Source organism: Rhineura floridana, chromosome 1 (assembly GCF_030035675.1).
Source record: "Rhineura floridana isolate rRhiFlo1 chromosome 1, rRhiFlo1.hap2, whole genome shotgun sequence".
NCBI classification, from domain to species: Eukaryota; Metazoa; Chordata; class Lepidosauria; order Squamata; family Rhineuridae; genus Rhineura; species Rhineura floridana.
In genome coordinates, this window is record NC_084480.1 from 177,187,103 (window position 1) to 177,206,207 (window position 19,105).

At 41.4% G+C, this 19,105-nt stretch overlaps 1 protein-coding gene across 8 annotated transcripts in view; it reads left to right on the forward strand.

Annotated features, from left to right (window-relative positions):
- Positions 1-19,105, forward strand: part of CFAP61 (cilia and flagella associated protein 61) — a 194,728-nt gene that overhangs the window by 167,941 nt on the left and 7,682 nt on the right. For 7 of the 8 annotated variants that reach the window (XM_061587847.1, XM_061587810.1, XM_061587821.1 and 4 more), the window contains one exon: positions 17,864-17,954. In XM_061587847.1, coding sequence (XP_061443831.1) covers positions 17,864-17,954 — 91 coding nt within the window. Of the gene's footprint in view, positions 1-17,863; positions 17,955-19,105 lie in introns of those variants that run through there. The other variant, XR_009758262.1, reaches the window with a different exon arrangement.

The following is a 19,105-nucleotide window of genomic DNA, read 5'->3' on the forward strand; positions in this document are numbered from 1 at the left end:
TGTGCTTGCTTGTTTGCTTGCTACCTGCTTAACCTATAAGTTTGTACTTATAGATGAAGGCAGGAATTGGTGTTTGAATGGTGCAGAATAACATTTTAAAGTGTTGGCTCTAACAGAGAAGGCACACCATTTGGCTTAATTTCCAGCAGCAAAATGTCTTAGGCACCAACACAGCATGTGTCTGAGGATATTGTTGCTGCTGCTTCACATCAGAGCTTGAACACTGCACCACCATGTCCACTGTTTAGGTGATTTTCCCCCTGAACTTTGTATTTGGATAGAGAAAATTAATACAGAAAAAACAAGGGCTTAATATACAACGTGAACATACAATTAATCCATTATACCATTAATTGGATTACTTATCAATATTACATTGTTAAATTCATTTCTATTGTATATATTGACCATGCATATTAACTGTGAATAACTATCTATACTAACCATGGCTCATATTTACTTACACCACTATCAGCACTAGATGTTAAAATATCATTTATCAACTTACAGAAATGAATACATAAATGGAAGCGTCATCCTTGATGATTATATAGATGAGATAACAGAGATGGTTGTAGCAAGCAACATAAGCCTCTAGAAATTCATATGTATGCTCAGTGGTATCGTCAATGCCAATAGTGCTAACAAATTTTTCAAAATATCCAGTTTCCACAGATATCTAGTCAAAAGAGAAATCACAGCACCTTTAGTATTCTGCAAATAGAGTTGTGATTATCTAATTGTATAGTTTTCTTGGACAGGAAATATAAGAATATTGTATTGGCCTGTTTAGTTTAATTTCTGTTGTGCCATTCCCACAGGCTTGGAGTAGATAACAAGTTTAGGAAAAATATACACTAAAGTTAATGTGCATCTCTCTAATAAACAAATGTAATTTGTTAGTAGTGGTGTTAACTTTCAAATGCATACTTTTTGTCATTTATTGTGATTTTATTTGCTACTTTACTCCATTTGTAACTGGATTAGATTTTTTTCCAGCACAAAATCCATTGCCAGAAATGAACTCAGCGAAACAGCTGTCACCTGGGAGTTAATTTCCCTGTCTGTGACATGCAAATTATCTTTTTAAATGAGAGGCAATATCTACCCATGAATTTTCTCACTGCTTTGCACTTACCAAGTTGAAGGCTTTAACCCCGTAGAGCAAGGTTTTGATAGCAAAATTGTTTCAAAATTAATTAAATTCACTAATAGGCATAAAACCTTGCAATTTAAGAACGTACCTATAGCCAACAGATATTTCTATCAAACTTTAAAAAGCAGGGAAATTGGGCAGCTATAGTGAATGCACCAGGGGAGCAGGAGACCTGACCTCCTCTCTGAGATATTGGACTGCCCTACAAATTTGTCAAAATGCAAACACAATTTGGGTTGGCAATTTGGGAAGCGCAGGGGTAAGAAGGAGGGGGTAGGAGGGAGGAGGAGACAAGGGCAGGTTTGATCATTTGCATGCTTTTTCAATGGGATTTACTCCTGTGCAATCATGCTTAGGATAGCTGAAACTGACCTGGGGGAGGGGCGGGGAGGGGAGGGGAGGGAGGAAAGGAGAGGGGGAGGAGATTGGATGGGTGGGCACTGGACACAGGGGAAGTCCCTTTGGTTTCCAAAAGGAAAACATGGTGAACACTATCATTGTTTTTCAGCTGTTCCCCCACTTTTTTATTCTACAGCAGGCACATGTAGCCTCCCACCCAAATTTAAACCAAAGCTGTCCCTGGCCATATCCACACCAGACCTTTATTTCACTTTACACAGTCATGGCTTCCCCCAAAGAATCCTGGGAAGTGTAGTTAGTGAAGGGTTCTGAGAGTTGCTAGGAGACGCCCTGTTCCCCTCACAGACCTTCAATCAGAGAGGCTGACTGTTAAACCACTCTGGCCACCGGAGCTCTGTCAGCGGACTAGGAGTCTCCTCTCAGCACCCTTCACAAGCTACACTTCCCAGGATTCTTTGGGGGAAGCCTTAACTGTCTAAGTGAAATAAAAGTCTGGTGTGGGTGTGGCCCCCTGATTAGGCAAGCCCAGCAGCTGTGAGTCTGGCGTTTAGAACATTGACAATTGGTTCTTACTGAGCATGCCCGGCCTTATCATTGAGTGCAATGCTAAATTTCTCAGAAATGGAAATGGACTGCCTTCAAGTCGATTCTGAGGTATGGCGACTATAGGGTTTTCATGGTAAGCGGTATTCAGAGGTGGTTTACCATTGACTTCTGAGGCTGAGAGGCAGTGACTGGCCCAAGGTCACCCAGTGAGCTCATGACTGTGTGGGGATTGGAACCCTGGTCTCCCAGGTCGTAGTCCAACACTCTAACCACTACACCATACTGGCTTGTGCTACATTTCTTAATTAAAAATCAGCCAAGCATTTTTTTAACCTTTAAACTGCAGAAGATGAAGGTCAGAGTATGGGGCAAGGTCAGTAATAGGATTACAGGTACTCTGTGAACATGGCTGATTTTTAATTAATTTCAACAAATTATGAGGACTCTAACAGAAAAAAAGTCCAAAAGACATTTGTTTTTTCTCTCTTTTTACACTTTGTACTCTCAATTCTCTCTTTTGTGTATCATCATGAAAATTTAGAGGGTTGTTAAGCAAGCGAATCTGAGTTCAGGACTATAAGTTTTGTAAGGTTTTGTTTTGAAATGAGTTTATGAGAAGCATCAGAATGGCATGGGGGGTATTTTCAATTTAACATTGCGGAATGTGAAAAATCCATTCTAACTATAGTATACAGACATTGTTGTGGCTGTATAATATCTAGAATGACAACCAGGCTGCAACAGTAATGCATCTTATGAGTTCTAATAGTGTACAGATTAGAGTCTTGTACCTTAGTTGAGTGGATCCAGGTTAGCTGCACTAGAGGCATGAGCTGTTGCTGCTTTTGCAATATCCTATCTCTGCCAGCCAAGCCATAAAGCCTATTATGCATCTCTAAAGGGGGCTGGTCTCCTTCCCCATTGTACTTCGCTTTTATTTAACATTGTACTATTAAAACAACCCATAAAAATAAGAAAACCTTTGCTAAACTTTGGCATTGTTTGCACATCATGCTAAATTAGGGGTGGAGAAAGTCAGTCCTGGGGGCCGGATGTGACCCTCCAGGCCTCTCTGTCTGGTCCTCACGAATCTCCCTAGGCCGTACCCCCCACACAGACCACATGCCTCAAAGCACCTGCTCCACACCCTCCTCAAGTGTTTTTGCCTGGCTAGAACGTGTCCTAGAACTATGATCACGGTTCTTTCTTGCCTGGATAGAGGATGGAAATCTCTCTCTCTCTCTCTCTCTCTCTCTCTCTGTCTCTCTCTCTCTCTGTGTGTGTGTGTGTGGCCTTCTGTAAAAGTAAGAGCTGCATCCATTGCACCACCCACTTTTGTTTCTGGCCTCCCCCACCACTGGCATGCACCTCTCTAAGATTTCCCATGAGGGAATGAGGCCCTCAGACTGAAAAAAGATTTCCCACTTGTGGGCTAACCCTGGTTGAGCACAACATTATAAGCAGGAATAAGCCCCAGTGAGTCATGGGCTTACAGGCCTGGCAGATAAATTTTGACCTGTTGCACTTTTTCAGTGGTATCCGTTAGAGCAGCAATAGGGAACTTGTGGCTCTCCATATGTTGTTGCACTACAACTCCCATCATTCCTGACCATTGGCCATGCTGGTTGGGGCTGATGGGAGTCGGAGTCCAGCAACATCTGGAGGGCCACAGGTTCCCCTTCTCAGAGTTACAGATGTAAGTAGGAAAAGTTCTAAGTTAGGGCCAAACCATCAGTCTTTCAGGCTCATAGGATATATAGTAATTTGTTCTTTACCCAACTCTAACTGGGCCACACAAGTATTGAGAAATCAAGGAACTAGATCTGTGTACAGTTCTGGTCGCCTCATCTCAAAAGGATATTATAGAGTTGGAAAAGGTTCAGAAGAGGGCAACCAGAATGATCAAGGGGATGGAGCAACTCCCTTACGAGGAAAGATTGCAGCATTTGGGGCTTTTTAGTTTAGAGAAAAGGCGGGTCAGAGGAGACATGATAGAAGTGTATAAAATTATGCATGGCATTGAGAAAGTGGATAGAGAAAAGTTCTTCTCCCTCTCTTATAATACTAGAACTCGTGGACATTCAAAGAAGCTGAATGTTGGAAGATTCAGGACAGACAAAAGGAAGTACTTCTTTACTCAGCGCATAGTTAAACTATGGGATTTGCTCCCACAAGATGCAGTAATGGCCACCAGCTTGGATGGCTTTAAAAGAAGATTAGACAATTTCATGGAGGACAGGGCTATCAATGGCTACTAGCCATGATGGCTGTGCTGTGCCACGCTAGTCAGAGGCAGCATGCTGTTGACTTGTGTGCGTTGTTGCGTGAAACAGCATACATTATGTTGGAGTTAAGTTGAGCAAGAAACTTCTTCAGAGCATTAGAGCATGTTAAGAGTCTTTATTAAGACATTATGGCCAGAGGCTTAAGAGTAAATACATGTAGAGTTTCTTCAGTCACCCCCCTTCTGGTGCATCTCTCTTCAAAGGTATACACAGAAGAGAACCTTCCAGTTCAGAGGCACTACACAGAAGACCAGCCTCACAGTTCAGAGGCAATATTCAGAAGACACAACTTACAGACTCTGTTAGAACTTTCCCAGTTGCTATCTCACGTTACCATGACAACCGCTGGCCTTGAATGTCTGCTCACTCTCAGGCCAAGAGATAACAGTTACTTCTCCAAACTTGCAGGCTTTATGGAAAACAACTAGAGACAGTAATGCCCATGGGTCACAGCCCAACATACCCCCCTTTTTTTCCATTAAGACTGCAAATACTTTCCATTGCATCTATAACTTTTCCATTTCAGCAATACAAAGGTAATACATTTCAATACATTGCATCATACAGATCCATATTACATCTCAGTACATTACAGTACATTTCAGAACATCTCTGTACATTTAGCTAGAACTTTATTCAATCAAACTTTGACTCATTCCAAGCCTTGTCACCAGTTTGCCAAATTTCTCCTCACACAAAGGCTTGGTCATTATGTCAGCCACCATGTTTTGTTTCTTGCTGCTCCAGTCAATGCATGACCCGTGCCACATCACAACTATGCCAGAGGTTGACTTACGACTGCTCAGTTCCCCTGCATGGTCTGCATCCACAAAACATTCAAGACCTCCTGTCTTTGCTCCTGACAAAACCAGACTCTTTGTCTTCGTGCCTTTCAGATTTATGTCAAGATCTGGTTTAAATGTTTGCGCTTGTGTTTCTGGACACCAAGCTCTGAAATATGCATTCTCTTGTGCTCTAGGTGCACGTTTGCCACGTCTCTTACCCTGTGGCTTGTAAACTCGGCTGCGATGCACTCTTTCAGGCATCAGCCTGACTGCATTACATGAATACTGTGGCTGTGTGCTTTTAACAGCTGTCTTCTTACAGCTCTGACCGTCATTCTCTTTCCGCCCCATTAAACTCAAGGCATCAGCACACTTCACACCCATGGTCATTCTAAACTGCCCTTGTGTCATAAAACCCTGACAGACAACTTTGCCTCTTCTCTGCAGAAAACATTTCCCTCTATCAAATGTTACACAATACCCAGAAGCCATCAGTTTTTGAACTGATAAAATATTATGAGCCAATTCTGGAACAAACAAACATTCTGACATTATCCCAAGTTTATTAAATCTCACCAGTCCTCGGGCTTCCACCCGTTTGTGTGATCCATCTGCAAGTTGCACAAAATCCTGAACTTCTTCTGAAGCATAAAACAAACTTCTGTCTTTAATTAATATATGGCTTGAACCGCTGTCAAGAATCCAGTCAACAGGTGCTAAATCTTGAGACTTCTGTTTACAAACAAAGTTCACACTTCCCTGCTTCAAGCCTCCGTCCCTGGAGTTTCGCTTGACTGCACAGTCTTTTCGGAGATGCCCACGAGCCCCACAGGCATAACAAGCCTTCAGCCTTTGATGCTCTTGCTTGTTTTCCTGTCTGCTGCTGCTTTCTTCTTTCAGCTTGGCTCTTTGCTTTTCCTCAGCACTTTTCGCCTCTTGTCTCCGCTGCCATTCCTGGGTCAGCTTTTCCTCAATAAATGCAACGTTCAGACCTCCGTCAGGCATGGCTTCGAAAGCCATGACCATATTATTCCAAGTCCCATCGAGCGAAGCCAGGATCAGATAGGTCTTCTGAAGTTCAGAGTGTTCAACGCCTCGGTCCGTCAGCTCAGCAAACAGGCGTCTGAATTCCATGAGATGCTCACACATTTTGCACTCACCCGTGAAGCGCATTTGATAAAGCTTCCGTGCCAAACACAATCTAGATCCCGCCGTCTGTTGCACATGAAGAGCCTCCAACACGTCCCACATCTGTTTGGCGTTTGTAACATCTCTCAGGTGTAGCAGTTGAGAGTCAGATAGAGCCAGAAGTATAAAAGCCTGCGCCTTCTGATCTCTACGCGTCCAGGCCGCAGTCAGTACCGCCGGAGTGGGTCCATCTATTGTGTCCCATAAATCCTCTGTTATCAGCAAAGCCCGCATCCTCGGCTTCCAGCTGCCATAATTCTTTTCCGTCAATCGTTCCATTGGCAAGCCTCCCCCAGACAGGTTTACAGCCATGTTGCTCACCTCCGTCTGGTACAATCAATCAAGCTGCCCTCTGGAACTCCGTCTGCCGTTCAGACCAGCAACTTACTCCCGTGTAATGCGCTGTGGATCTGGGCCCATAACCCCTGTTGACTTGTGTGCGTTGTTGCGTGAAACAGCATACATTACATTGGAGTTAAGTTGAGCAAGAAACTTCTTCAGAGCATTAGAGCATGTTAAGAGTCTTTATTAAGACATTATGGCCAGAGGCTTAAGAGTAAATACATGTAGAGTTTCTTCAGTCACCCCCCTTCTGGTGCATCTCTCTTCAAAGGTATACACAGAAGAGAACCTCTCAGTTCAGAGGCACTACACAGAAGACCAGCCTCACAGTTCAGAGGCAATATTCAGAAGACACAACTTACAGACTCTGTTAGAACTTTCCCAGTTGCTATCTCACGTTACCATGACAACCGCTGGCCTTGAATGTCTGCTCACTCTCAGGCCAAGAGATAACAGTTACTTCTCCAAACTTGCAGGCTTTATGGAAAACAACTAGAGACAGTAATGCCCATGGGTCACAGCCCAACACATGCTTCTGAAAACCAGTTGCTGGAAGCCTCAGGAGGGGAGAGTGTTCTTGCACTCGGGTCCTGCTTGCGGGCTTCCCCCAGGCACCTGGTTGGCCACTGTGAGAACAGGATGCTGGACTAGATGGGCCACTGGCCTGATCCAGCAGGCTCTTCTTATGTTCTTATCTATATAGCTAGGTTGTATGTATTTTTCAGAACAAAGGTATTCTTATGCTTTGCTGATCCTGCTGTTTGTGAGCACTTCTTCCCCCCCCCCTTTTTTTTGTCCTGTGTGCCACATAAGTGCTGTTGCACAAGTGCTGTGTCCTGTCTTTGGATTGTCAGCAGTGCTACAACTTTGATGACGTGATTCATCCATTTGATTGGGCACTGGTGACTTCAGGCATTCTGTCAGGAAAAAATAACTATTTTGCTTTGCCCATTTATGGAGATTTTCCTTTACATTTGGAGGCTAAATTGAGATTACCCCTGCACTGGAAATTTAAACTAATTTCAGTTACACAACCTTTTGGAAACTAGACATTTTGAATATCATTGCAGATAGGTGAAGCATCATTCCTTGAGGTATAGAGTGAAGATTTAGAACAAAATCATACTCTCAATTTACCCCTGTCCTATTTGTTCCCAATTCAGAACAGGTATAAGTTCCAGCATCCCCTTCTGTATGGTTTCTCAGGAGGCATACAAACACAATCCCCTTTACCTAGCTGTGAGCACCTAAGGCCTGATTTGTATCAGATATAGACCACATCTTTTAACCAATATAAGCTTGCTACACGTGGCTAATTAGTCACATTTTAATCCACTTCCCGCACATAACATTCACATGCTAGCAGTTCGCCTGCCTGGGGTATTGATCACTGGCATATTAAGATTCACACATTAATGGGTCATCCCACATCCTGTATAAATGAGATCCAGTGCTGTTTGACAAGACACTCATATCTCTAAATATTATTCACTGATATACATTTATGCTATTTGACCTTTCACAGTACATACAATAATACTTGCACTGGGCTATGAAGAACATGTTATTAAAGATGCTAAGAGATTTTGTGGCAGAATTTTCTTCAATTTTTAATAAATGTTATTAAATAAAAAAGACATGGAAAAAGAAGAAAAACAAGAATAGATGAACAGAATGAATCAAGTAACATTTAACACAAATGTTAATAGTAAGGGTGATCAACCACTCCCATGATACATTTTCAATCAACATATATCCAAAATAATATGAAATCATAGCTAACACTTCTTGCCACAAATATTCTTCAGATTTAAACCCTTGCCAATAATGAATAAAAGAACAAGTTGCAGGAAACCATCTGTTGAGCATATTTTCCAGTCTCATGGATGCCTAAACCTTATTAACATTCATCAAGGCAGTCTGCCACATTTCCTCAGCCACTTGTTGAGCACAGAAGCAAGTTACTCTTCCAATATTTTTTCCAATTATACTCTAGCTGATAATAATAACTTTCAAACTAAAACACAGTGACTACTTCTTGCAGCGCCTTTTAGATAGCACAGCATAACAATGGATAGTAGAATCATCAGTGATGCAATTATAATGCTATAGAACAAAACATTACAAAGATGTCCCAAAAGGGGAGGGAGAAACACTTGGGGGCATTCATTTTATTTTTAAAGTACTGATAAATTATATTCATTGAAAGGGTCTACAGAGAGGACCCTCATTGCAATTTAGGGATAATATTAAATTCAGGATGGGTTTGAATATCAAGGATATGTAAAATGGACATTCAAAACATCACAACTGTTGTTCACTCAAAGCCAGAACATGATGTGCAGATCTGCGGAATTTGGTAGTTCCAAAGCAGCATTAGGACTTGTTTGTATTGAAAAGGATTCCACCTTAACACTCCAATTCACCTTGTAGGCTTCCTTAAGGTTGCCATCAATTTTCCTTTCTGTCAAAAAGACAGGCTGTGAGCATGGCTGAATACGCTTAATGCTACTCAGTACACTCTGCACCCTAATTAGAGGTAAATAGGTGTGCATTTTTTGAAGAGAGCCAGAATAAAGGCAAAGGAATACATGAACGCCTTAACAGCTTCCCTTTTCTGCTAGAATTAAATGCTGACCTTGAATAATACTATTTTAAAACTATACTTATATAATAGATCAATATAAATAGCCAAGGAATATTTGGTAGCATTAGAGATTTATTTTATGTATTACATTACTAGGTTTTTAATGAGTAACTGAACTCCTAATGAACAAGAAATCCGGGGATTAAAATTTGAAGTGAAAAAGCATCCTTGTGCTGAAAACTTACTAATTAAACTTGATTAGGTAAATTTTTGAAAACGACTAAGATTTTGAGTCAGTCATAAGCAAATGACTATAAGAAAGAAACAATATTTTACCTCCAAAAGGTTCTTCAGTGATTTTTTTTTAACAGATTCTAAAAGCATTTAAGTTTGCTACACTTCATAGTATATATGTTGGGATTTAGTAGTGCTTAACTTTAGCTGGATTGTGACTGTTCTTAAAAAGATCTTCTCATAGTAGCTTTATATGGATAAAATAGATATACAGACCAGTACAATATCTTAAATGCCAATTTGTGTACCTGGAATTGTGCTGGTCTTGGACTGAAATAAATGAATTGAATTGAATTGTACCTGGAAAGTCTATTTATCTAGGGCAGTAGTGGTACCTTTTTGTCTTGCATACTGCAAGTCGAGATGCAAAATGTGAGAAACTGCCACTCCAGTATCTGTGTGGGTGGTTCATTTGCTGTTTTATGTTTGATTTCTTTATTGTTTTGTTGCTATTTTCAGATTAGTGGTCTTGGTGCTCATTTGACTGGAAAGATGTAATTAAAAAAACCTTAAATAATAGTCTGCACTGTAATATGTATGTGGCGCAGAGTGGTAAGCGGGGGTAACGCAGCCGAAGCTCTGCTCACGGCCGGAGTTCGATTCCAACGGAAGGAGGAAGTCGAATCTCCGGTAAAAGGGGTCAGGGTCCACTCAGCCTTCCATCCATCCGTGGTCAGTAAAATGAGTACCCGGCATATGCTGGGGGGTAAAGAAAGGTCGGGGAAGGAACTGGCAATCCCACCCCATAGACTAGTAAACGTAGCGAGACATCACCCTAAGAGTTGGAAACGACTCGCACTATAAGTGCGGGGACACCTTTACCTTTACTGTATGGATTACAATGCACTCTGCATGGACCTGCGAGGCCCAGAAGTTACAGATGGGACAACAGGCAGTGGCTTGACTCCTATCTGGTGTTAGCCAAAGGGAGTATAAAATGTTTTTTTTAAGGAGCTACAAAGGCTGCCAGCCTGTTTCTGGGCCCAGTTCAAAGTGTTAGTCCTGTCACTGGAGCTCTGTGTGCCCTGAAATGGTTTGGGGTCCTATCTACTGAGCCAGAGAGCAAACACAACCAGGCCTAAGAACCCTCCTGCCCACATGCCACAAACTCCTGCTACCTGTGTCACTTGTGTCCACTTATACCAGATATAGGCAACTCCTTAGGAAGGCTAAAACAGTCTGAAACTCTAAATGGTGTCCTTCTGATGGCTTCACAGTCACTTTCTTTGGAGCTTGTCTTCTTCACACCTGTATTTAAAAACCCTTCAATGGCAAGCCTCAAGATGCTTCAGAAAGCAGATTGTTAATTCTTCTTTAATTGTGTTTTCCACAGCTGTATGTTATGAGTACACACTAAATGTAATTTTTATTGACTTGAAGGCAGTCCATTTCCATTTTCAAATTTAATGACATTTATAAAATGCTATTTTCTTAGAATAATCACAGTGGTATTTTTATGAAATAGAAAATGAGGTTTAACATTAAATTTATTTGAGTACCTCTTGTCATTATTAATTAAATATGCATTCCTTAAGGGTGCATTAGATAAGGTGCACTTACACATACACATGACCAGAACAGAATAAAATAGTACAGAAAGAGTTAGCCAAAAGCTTGGTTTTGACTATCTTTAAGGTCATATTTTTCATATTCCTGTCCTTTTTGAATGTCAAATGCAAACTGTGTTAAACACCAGAAATAAAACAATAATATCCAGCACTTATAGTCTGCACAAAATACTTTACACACATTGATTTCAGTAGTCCTAAATAAAATAATCCTACAAGCCATGCCAGAATTATCCCTATACAGTAGGTAGAGGGCTGAGCGTGAGAAACACAGGTCATATGTAGTTAGAGCAGAGCTTGGAAAAGTTACTTTTTTGAACTACAACTCCCATCAGCCCAATCCAGTGGCCATGCTGGCTGGGGCTGATGGGAGTTGTAGTTCAAAAAAGTAACTTTTCCAAGCTCTGAAGTGGCTACTGGGTTCAGGGCTGAGATGAGTTATGAACCAGAAACTTTCCAGTTCACGGCTTGCATATTTAGCCATTAGACTACTAGCTCTCCGAAAGGCTAAAGAGTTAAAGTTACGAAAAATGACTCAGTCACCATCAATGTTATTAGCTTAACCCTATCTCATACCTTGCAGTGGCCGTTTTCTGTATTGTAACCTATCTCAAGTGATCCGATGCAGAGACTCAGACTAAACAAGTGTAAACATTAGCAGATTTTGAACTATGGGATCCTTGTGCACAAGAGGTCTTTCCTGAACAGGAATTTCCCCATTCAGTTTAATGGTTTAAGTTCTGAGTGCACAGAAGGATGCATGCACAAAGCAGTTCCATTAGTTCAACTGAACTGTTAAAAAAGCACACTGGAGCTGCAAATGACAGAGAAGCACCCTCTATTTATCTGAACAGAGGAATATTTGCATAAGAACATAAGAAGAGCCCTACTGGATCAGGCCAGGACCCATCTAGTCTAGTATTCTGTTCTCACAGTGGCCAACCAGATGCACATGCTGGAATTTTGCATATACGTTAAAGCTTGTGTGTATATGTTGCTGTGTTGGGCTACAGCTCCTTAATCTCTCTTTCTCTGTCTCTCTCAGTCTTTGGGCAATTTTCTCTACATTAGCAATTTTCTCTAGATCAGAGGTAGTCAACCAAAGCATTTTAAAGTACTAATTATGTGTCCAAATGGACACCCAATCCTAGCTTTTGGACACCCAGTGGACACAAATGGACACATACACTTTAATCAGTGAACCAAAAACACACATTCAGGTTGGAAGCCACTGAAACACTGACTAGAGGTATGAACTTCCAATGAAACTGAATAGAAAAGTAGAACATAGGGGCACATTACACAATAATTCTAAGGGTTCCGTTTCTGAAAAACATCTTAACCAAATCTCTCTCCCACTATGCTGTGATGTCTGGTTCTATGTATCTTCTTTCTTTGTTGTTGTTGTTGTTGTTGTTGTTGTAAGAATTCTGCTACAGCAGGGTGTGGATCATTAGCAGCAGTTTTTAATTTTAATTTGTGTTTTAACTCATATATTTATGGTGGGTGGGCAGGCTAGTAAGATTTTTGCTAGGCTAGTAATTTGTGTAAATGTATTTGCAAGGATGCAGGGAGCTGTATTCATGCCCTTAAAAAAAAAAAGTATCATTTTGGCCTCAGTCCAAATGTCAGGGCTTGAACGAATGAAAAAAATGGACACTCAGTAACAATTCCTTTTAAAATGCCCTGTAGTCAACTATTGGCCCGCAGATTGCCTGCATGCATACCACCTGTTGGTCCTGCCAAATTTTATACGATCTGGGACCAGATTACCTTAAGGACCACCTACTTCCATTTTAAGCCTTTCTGGACATTAAGGTCATCCTTGGAGTCCCCCTCTCAGGGTACAGGCACACTTGCAGTTTTGCTGGCTTCTGAACACGGGGACACACAACACTAATAAATCTCCGCCCTCTTTTACTCCAAAACCTTGGAAGTTGCAGCTCCAGCACGTTTAACCATGAAGTCAGCTTCACAAAGAGTTCAAAACCGATTGGCCATCAACCCTGGTTCCACTCCAGGTGTGTCCAATGAAAACGTTTTTCTGTAGACTCAGGCAGACACAGTGATTGGCCGAGTGCTTAGCTGTGGGCAGTCATAATCAGCAGTGGTGAAGGGAGATGTGTCCAGCCATGTGCAAACATGTTTTAAACTGAAACCAGAGAAAACGTTCTGGATGCTTTTGAAGCAACTAGTATTTCTGCAGCCTAAATGCCATCCCAAGGTATTCACTGGGTGAGCATGAGTGATGGGGCTTCTTCTGTAGTGTACTTTAGCTCTGGAATACTCTTCCAGCTGGCATCTGTCAGGCCCCCTCTTTGGGCCATTTTCCTTAGAAACTGGATGCATTTATTATTTCAGCAGGCTTTTAGAATGTAATATTAGATCTTGCTACTGCCTTCTCTTCCAGTGATTTTACTTCTTCCTAGCGTATTAGCTTATAATTTGTTTTTAGTTAATTGCTTCTGGATGTCAGACACTGCAGGAATGACACCAGTATGCTTGTGTGTGCGCACACACGTAAACAAGCAGGATATTTTTTAGGGCTTAAAAACAGGGCCAGTGCCACAGGGCAGCCAGATTGGGCCCTGGCTGAGGGCCCCTGCTGCCCAAAGGGGGCCCTGAAGGGCCTCTTCTTAGGGTAGGAGGGTGTCCCTTCCCATTCCCAACCCTGCTGAAGATAGTGGAGAGGGAGCCCCCAGGCACCTCCCCCAATACTGACAGTGTGGGCTTCAATAAGCCCGCACAAATGCCCCACCTGCCTCTCCCATCAGTGTGAATGCCGTGTGTGCTGTGCACCCATGCATGCCATCACCCAAGATGGCAGCAAGGGCTTCCTTAAGGGGCTGATGTCCCCACTGCCATCTTGGTTGATTACAGGCATGTGCGCTATAAGTGCTCATCATTCCTACAATACTAGAGGACGTGCAGGCGGGCTTATTGAAGCCCGCGCTGCCTGTATTGGGGGGAGTGCTTGGGAGCTTCCTCTTCACGATCCGCAGCAGTTTAGCTCCGTACCACTGATATGAGGTGTGTGTGTTGGGATACGGCACCGTGGGCCCAGTCATGTCTGGCGCTGGCCCTGCTTAAGAAATATTGAGCTGGTCAAGTAGAATGACCTAGCTTTAAAAATCTATTTTATTTCCTTCCAAATTTCCCTAAATCAAGCGTGAACAAGATAACCCTTTAGCCTCTGGGTCCCACTTAGAATACCATGAAGGATCAGAATCTCCACACTCTCCATGTAGGGCCATCTCACATGGAAAATGTCCCGGTATTTGGTGGGCACTGTTCTTTCTCGTTGAGAGAGGTAGGTATCAGGTTCTGAGAGAAGTAAGTTGTGGGTTTTTTGGCAGCAGTTGTGATTTCAGCTGAGTGCTGGCAAATCAACAAATACTGCCATTTTGGCCCCTCACACACAGGATGGCAACTCCTCAGCCAGGAGCACTTCAGTTTGTGTAACAAGGCCGACACAACCTCAACTGGCTTAGGAAAGGGCCTTAGCTGTCTTCTCCAGTTCTCTCCCACCCACCAAAGGGAGCCAGATAGGCTACTCTCTTCCTTTGGTAGGAAAGACCTTACACACATTCTAATAACAGAAATTCTCTCATTCCTCCCATTCTTCCCCAGTTGACAGCATTCTTAGGCCTGTCAGGTCTTGAAGGATTACAGATTTACACCCTGGTTCAGAGTAAATGTTGGGTGCCAGGAAGACTGTGATCCGTGGCATATTTTTTAAATTGGCACTGACCCCATGTAAACTGGCTTTACCGGAATTAACCTCCTTCTTCTTGAATATTAATAGACATTAACTCATGACTATTAATAGATATTAACTTTGAAATTAGTACTACATAGAAAAGTATCAGAGAAGTTCATTGTGCCAGAATTAATGTCTCTTTTTATTAATAACATTTTTTCACACACAAAGCAGGTGCTTGCTCAGTAATTAGGAACATTCCTGCAGGCTCACACTCTCTTCCCCCTCTCTTTTCTTCCTTCCACTTGTGCTCACCTGCCTTCCTTTTCCATTTGATAATCTGAGATTAGTGTTAGTTGCAGTGGCATCTGAAGCAGGCAAGCTGTGCTTGTCAATTGCCATTCTTTGCTTACAAACCAACAACTGAAAACTACAGTATGTCAAACCTTGCTTTCACTCACCGGTTTGAAGGCAAGATATGGCTTGCACTAACCATAGTTTGCCCATTTCTTATGTCACAGCACCAGTCATGTAGTGGCAAATTTAGAAGTGCAGAGTTCCTTCCTGATAGTCACAACCCTCCCCCTTTTTTTTCTTTTGCTGCTGGGTTGAGAATGAGATCCTTGTTAATGCCTTCTCCCACAACAACAGATGTCCCTAGGATCCAATCAGCATGAAAGGGGAGAATGTTAGCTACTGAAAAGAGTCTTCTCAGTGGCCAACTCACCTCCTTTCACTTTGATAGGCTACAATCAGCAAGAAAGGACAAGGAAGCAAGTTAGAAAACTCTTCTCAGTGGCTAGCATATTCCCCTTTCATGCTGATTGCCTTGTAGGACACTGGAGACATTGGGACCCTGCTCCCAAAAAAGTAAAGGGTCTAAGGCCCCCTAAGTCTCTGGATGACTACACCCCTGCACAGCACACTACAGATCTCAAACTATGGAAGGGAGGAGGAAAGGAGCACACAAGTCTGAAGCATAAGGAGAGGGCAGTAGAGTAGATTGATACCAATCACTAAAATATGTTTTAGCAAATGCTTCCTTTCTATGTGGAAAAAAACACAGACGTGTTTTAATAGACATTAGGGGACTAACATCTGGCACACAGCCACGAAGAAGAAGGTTGTAGTAGTCGAGCTCAGGGATGACCAGAGCATAAACCAGATTTTTAGTCAAATAGAAGTTGTGCAGAAAAAAATGAAATGATTTGGCAACAGACTGAATGTGGGAAACAGATGAAAGGAAGTGTTATAGCCAAAGCAATGGGAATGAAAGATAAAGTCAAAGAAACATTTTTGTTAAAAATAATAATAAAACTCAATACCAAATTGGAGATGCCCTCTGGCATCTAGTAAGTAAGAATGAGACCCAGAGTAAATATATTTTATGGCTTCAGCATATAAAAGGAAGAGGAATAATAGCTCAGCAAATAATCAAAAAACTGTGATTTTTATCCATGATTTGTTGTTGTTGTTATGTGCCTCCAAGTTGACTATGACTTATGGCGACCCTATGAATCAGTGACCTCCAACAGCATCTGTCGTGAACCATCCTGTTCAGTTCTTGTAAGTTCAGGTCTGTGGCTTCCTTTATGGAATCAGTCCATCTCTTGTTTGGCCTTCCTCTTTTTCCACTCCCTTCTGTTTTTCCCAGCATTATTGTCTTTTCTAGTGAACCATGTCTTCTCCTGATGTGTCCAAAGTGTGACAACCTCAGTTTCATCATTATCCATGATTAAAACCCCGTATTTTCCTGAACCACAGTTGGATTGCGAGAGACCCCCTAGGCTTCTGTTTCCCATTACAATTAATACCTACGTATTAGGTCTCTCCTAGTCTAAGGACTAGAAACCAGGGGTTATATCCCACTGGTCAGAGTTAACTCATTGAAATTAATAAACCTAAATTACTTGCGCCCATTAATATAAATAGGTCAATTCTCAGCAGGACTAATATTGGATACAACCCTAGGTCTAGTCTACAGCTGAAGCTAGTCTACAGATGCTCAAAATGGTCTACATGGAAGGTGGGGAGGAATAAATGAAAGGCAAAGTCTCACTCCGACATCCCATCACATGTAATACATATATATTGACCCTTAAACTAGACATTGTGGAACCATGAAGAAAATAGAGCTGATCCACACAACAGCTCTTTTTCCTGGCCAGTTCGAGCCATGCTTGTCATTAATAAATCTTCTGAATTGCTTGCCTTGCACTAGAGCAAGATATCCAACTACAAGTAAATGATTGGAGAATGAGGATAATTGGGGAAAGTGTCCAACCAGAAATAAAGATGCTATGTAAATTAGCCTTCAGAGGCTGCAGTTTAACTTAACAACTCAGTTGTCATTATTTTGTCTTGCAGCGCCTAGTGGTTACTAAAATAGATATATCATTTTCTAGGGTTGTATATTATTTTTAAAATGTCTTCAGATTTATCCCGTCCTTTAAGACCTGAGTGACTTTCATAAATATTTATTTGCCAAAAAAAAAGTTTTTGTAGATCTTGTTCTTTATTGCAGGGAATATAAGCACTGAGGATTTCCTTGTACAACAAATTCAATTTAGCTTCAGTGCACTAGTGCAAGGAACATATTGCAACACTGTCGTGGCCTGTTTTTCTGGCCTTTATTAATCCAGAAACCTTAATGATGAACAACACTTGTGTCGTTGTCTACACAAATGTAATTTGTTTATGCAGGAGTTCAGTTAATCCTGCCATCTGCTTTTCTCAAATGAGGACAGATAATGGAGACACAGTTCCTCACAGGTCTTCAGGCTTTTAAATTCTGATAAAATCAGGATTCTTCACTGGCTCTTGCCACAGCTCTAAATTAAGCCACTTTAAATGTAATTACTAAAGCTGGCTGTACATCAGGAACATCCATTAAAAGAATTGATTGACCATGCTGTTATGGGAGACATTTTATGAACAAACTATCCTGATGGGACCAGAACCGTAATTTATAAAAGCAAAAAAGCAGGTAAATACTTTATTAGGGGCTAGTGAGAGGCTCACTCAGTAACTAAATTTCTTCTTTTTTAACTAGCTACTTGAAGGACCCTTGGGCCTTGCCCATCTATCACGATCGCTTTATTGATCTGAAGAAGGAACTACGCCAGATTCTAGTATCTGTCCAGGTAAAAAAAATAAAGGCTGCCAAATGCATTTTATCATGTGAGCATTGATCTTTGCCGATCATTTGAGAATATGACTTTCATCTTCCAATTTGCTTTCTTTTCTTTTTTATTCTTTGTGAAAATCTAATGATCTAGAACATTAACTATTGAAAAGAATGCTACGCATAATTTACATCTGCTTTTAGAACTGCTGTTATTGCTTGAACCCATTACTCCATTACATTCTCTAATATTTGATATCTGTCTGCATTTATGTGGGATAACTACGTCAGAACATAAGAGGAGCCCTACTGGATCAGACCGAAGGTCCATTCACTCTTTCCACATACTTCCAGGAAGCCCACATTCAAGGCATGAAGGCAGCAGCCCTCTGCTGTTTTCCAGCAAATGGTATTCTGAGGTATAGTGTCTCTGAATCTAGAGACACCTTGACAAGCCATTGATAGCATCCTCCATGAATTTATCTAATATTTTAAAAATGTCTAAGTGCCAACCTATACATGACAACAGACATGCATGAATCTACTGCCAACTGACTGTATTGTTTGACCTCAAGTTCAGGTCATTTCTCTCTGTCCACTTTCTCCACACCTTGCATTACTTTATAGACTTATGCCATGTCTCTCCTTAGCTGCCTTTCTTCTATATTAAAAACCCCAAAAGTCCCATGATCCTTTTTTGTCCCATTCCAGGTCCATTTCCACATCTTTTGGGGTGACCCTAACTGGACACAAGTTGAACTGGTTCCATTGAAAAACACTGAAAAAGATTGTTCCTGTTGTGATGTTTGATCTGTTATGGCTAAGTCACATATTCAAGTCTTGAAAACACCAAGTGGTGAATATTCATGTGTGACCAGCCCTAAGAGAAACATGAAAGAGATCAGAGAGAGTTAACAAATATTGCAGAAATGGTGAGGCTGTAGGGGTGCAGGAAAGTTGAAGAGAACCTAGCTTGTGTGGTAGGAGCATGTTGCACCCCCTTTAGCAACAGGAATAACACAGCCAGACACAGGTTTATGGGTGAAGTAAGGCCACAACTTTATTGTTTTTATTTTGTTTTAAATTTTAAAATTGTGTTTTAAATTGTTTTTAAAACATGTGTTTTAAATTGTATATTTGTTTTAATGTTTTTGATTGCTGTAAACCGCC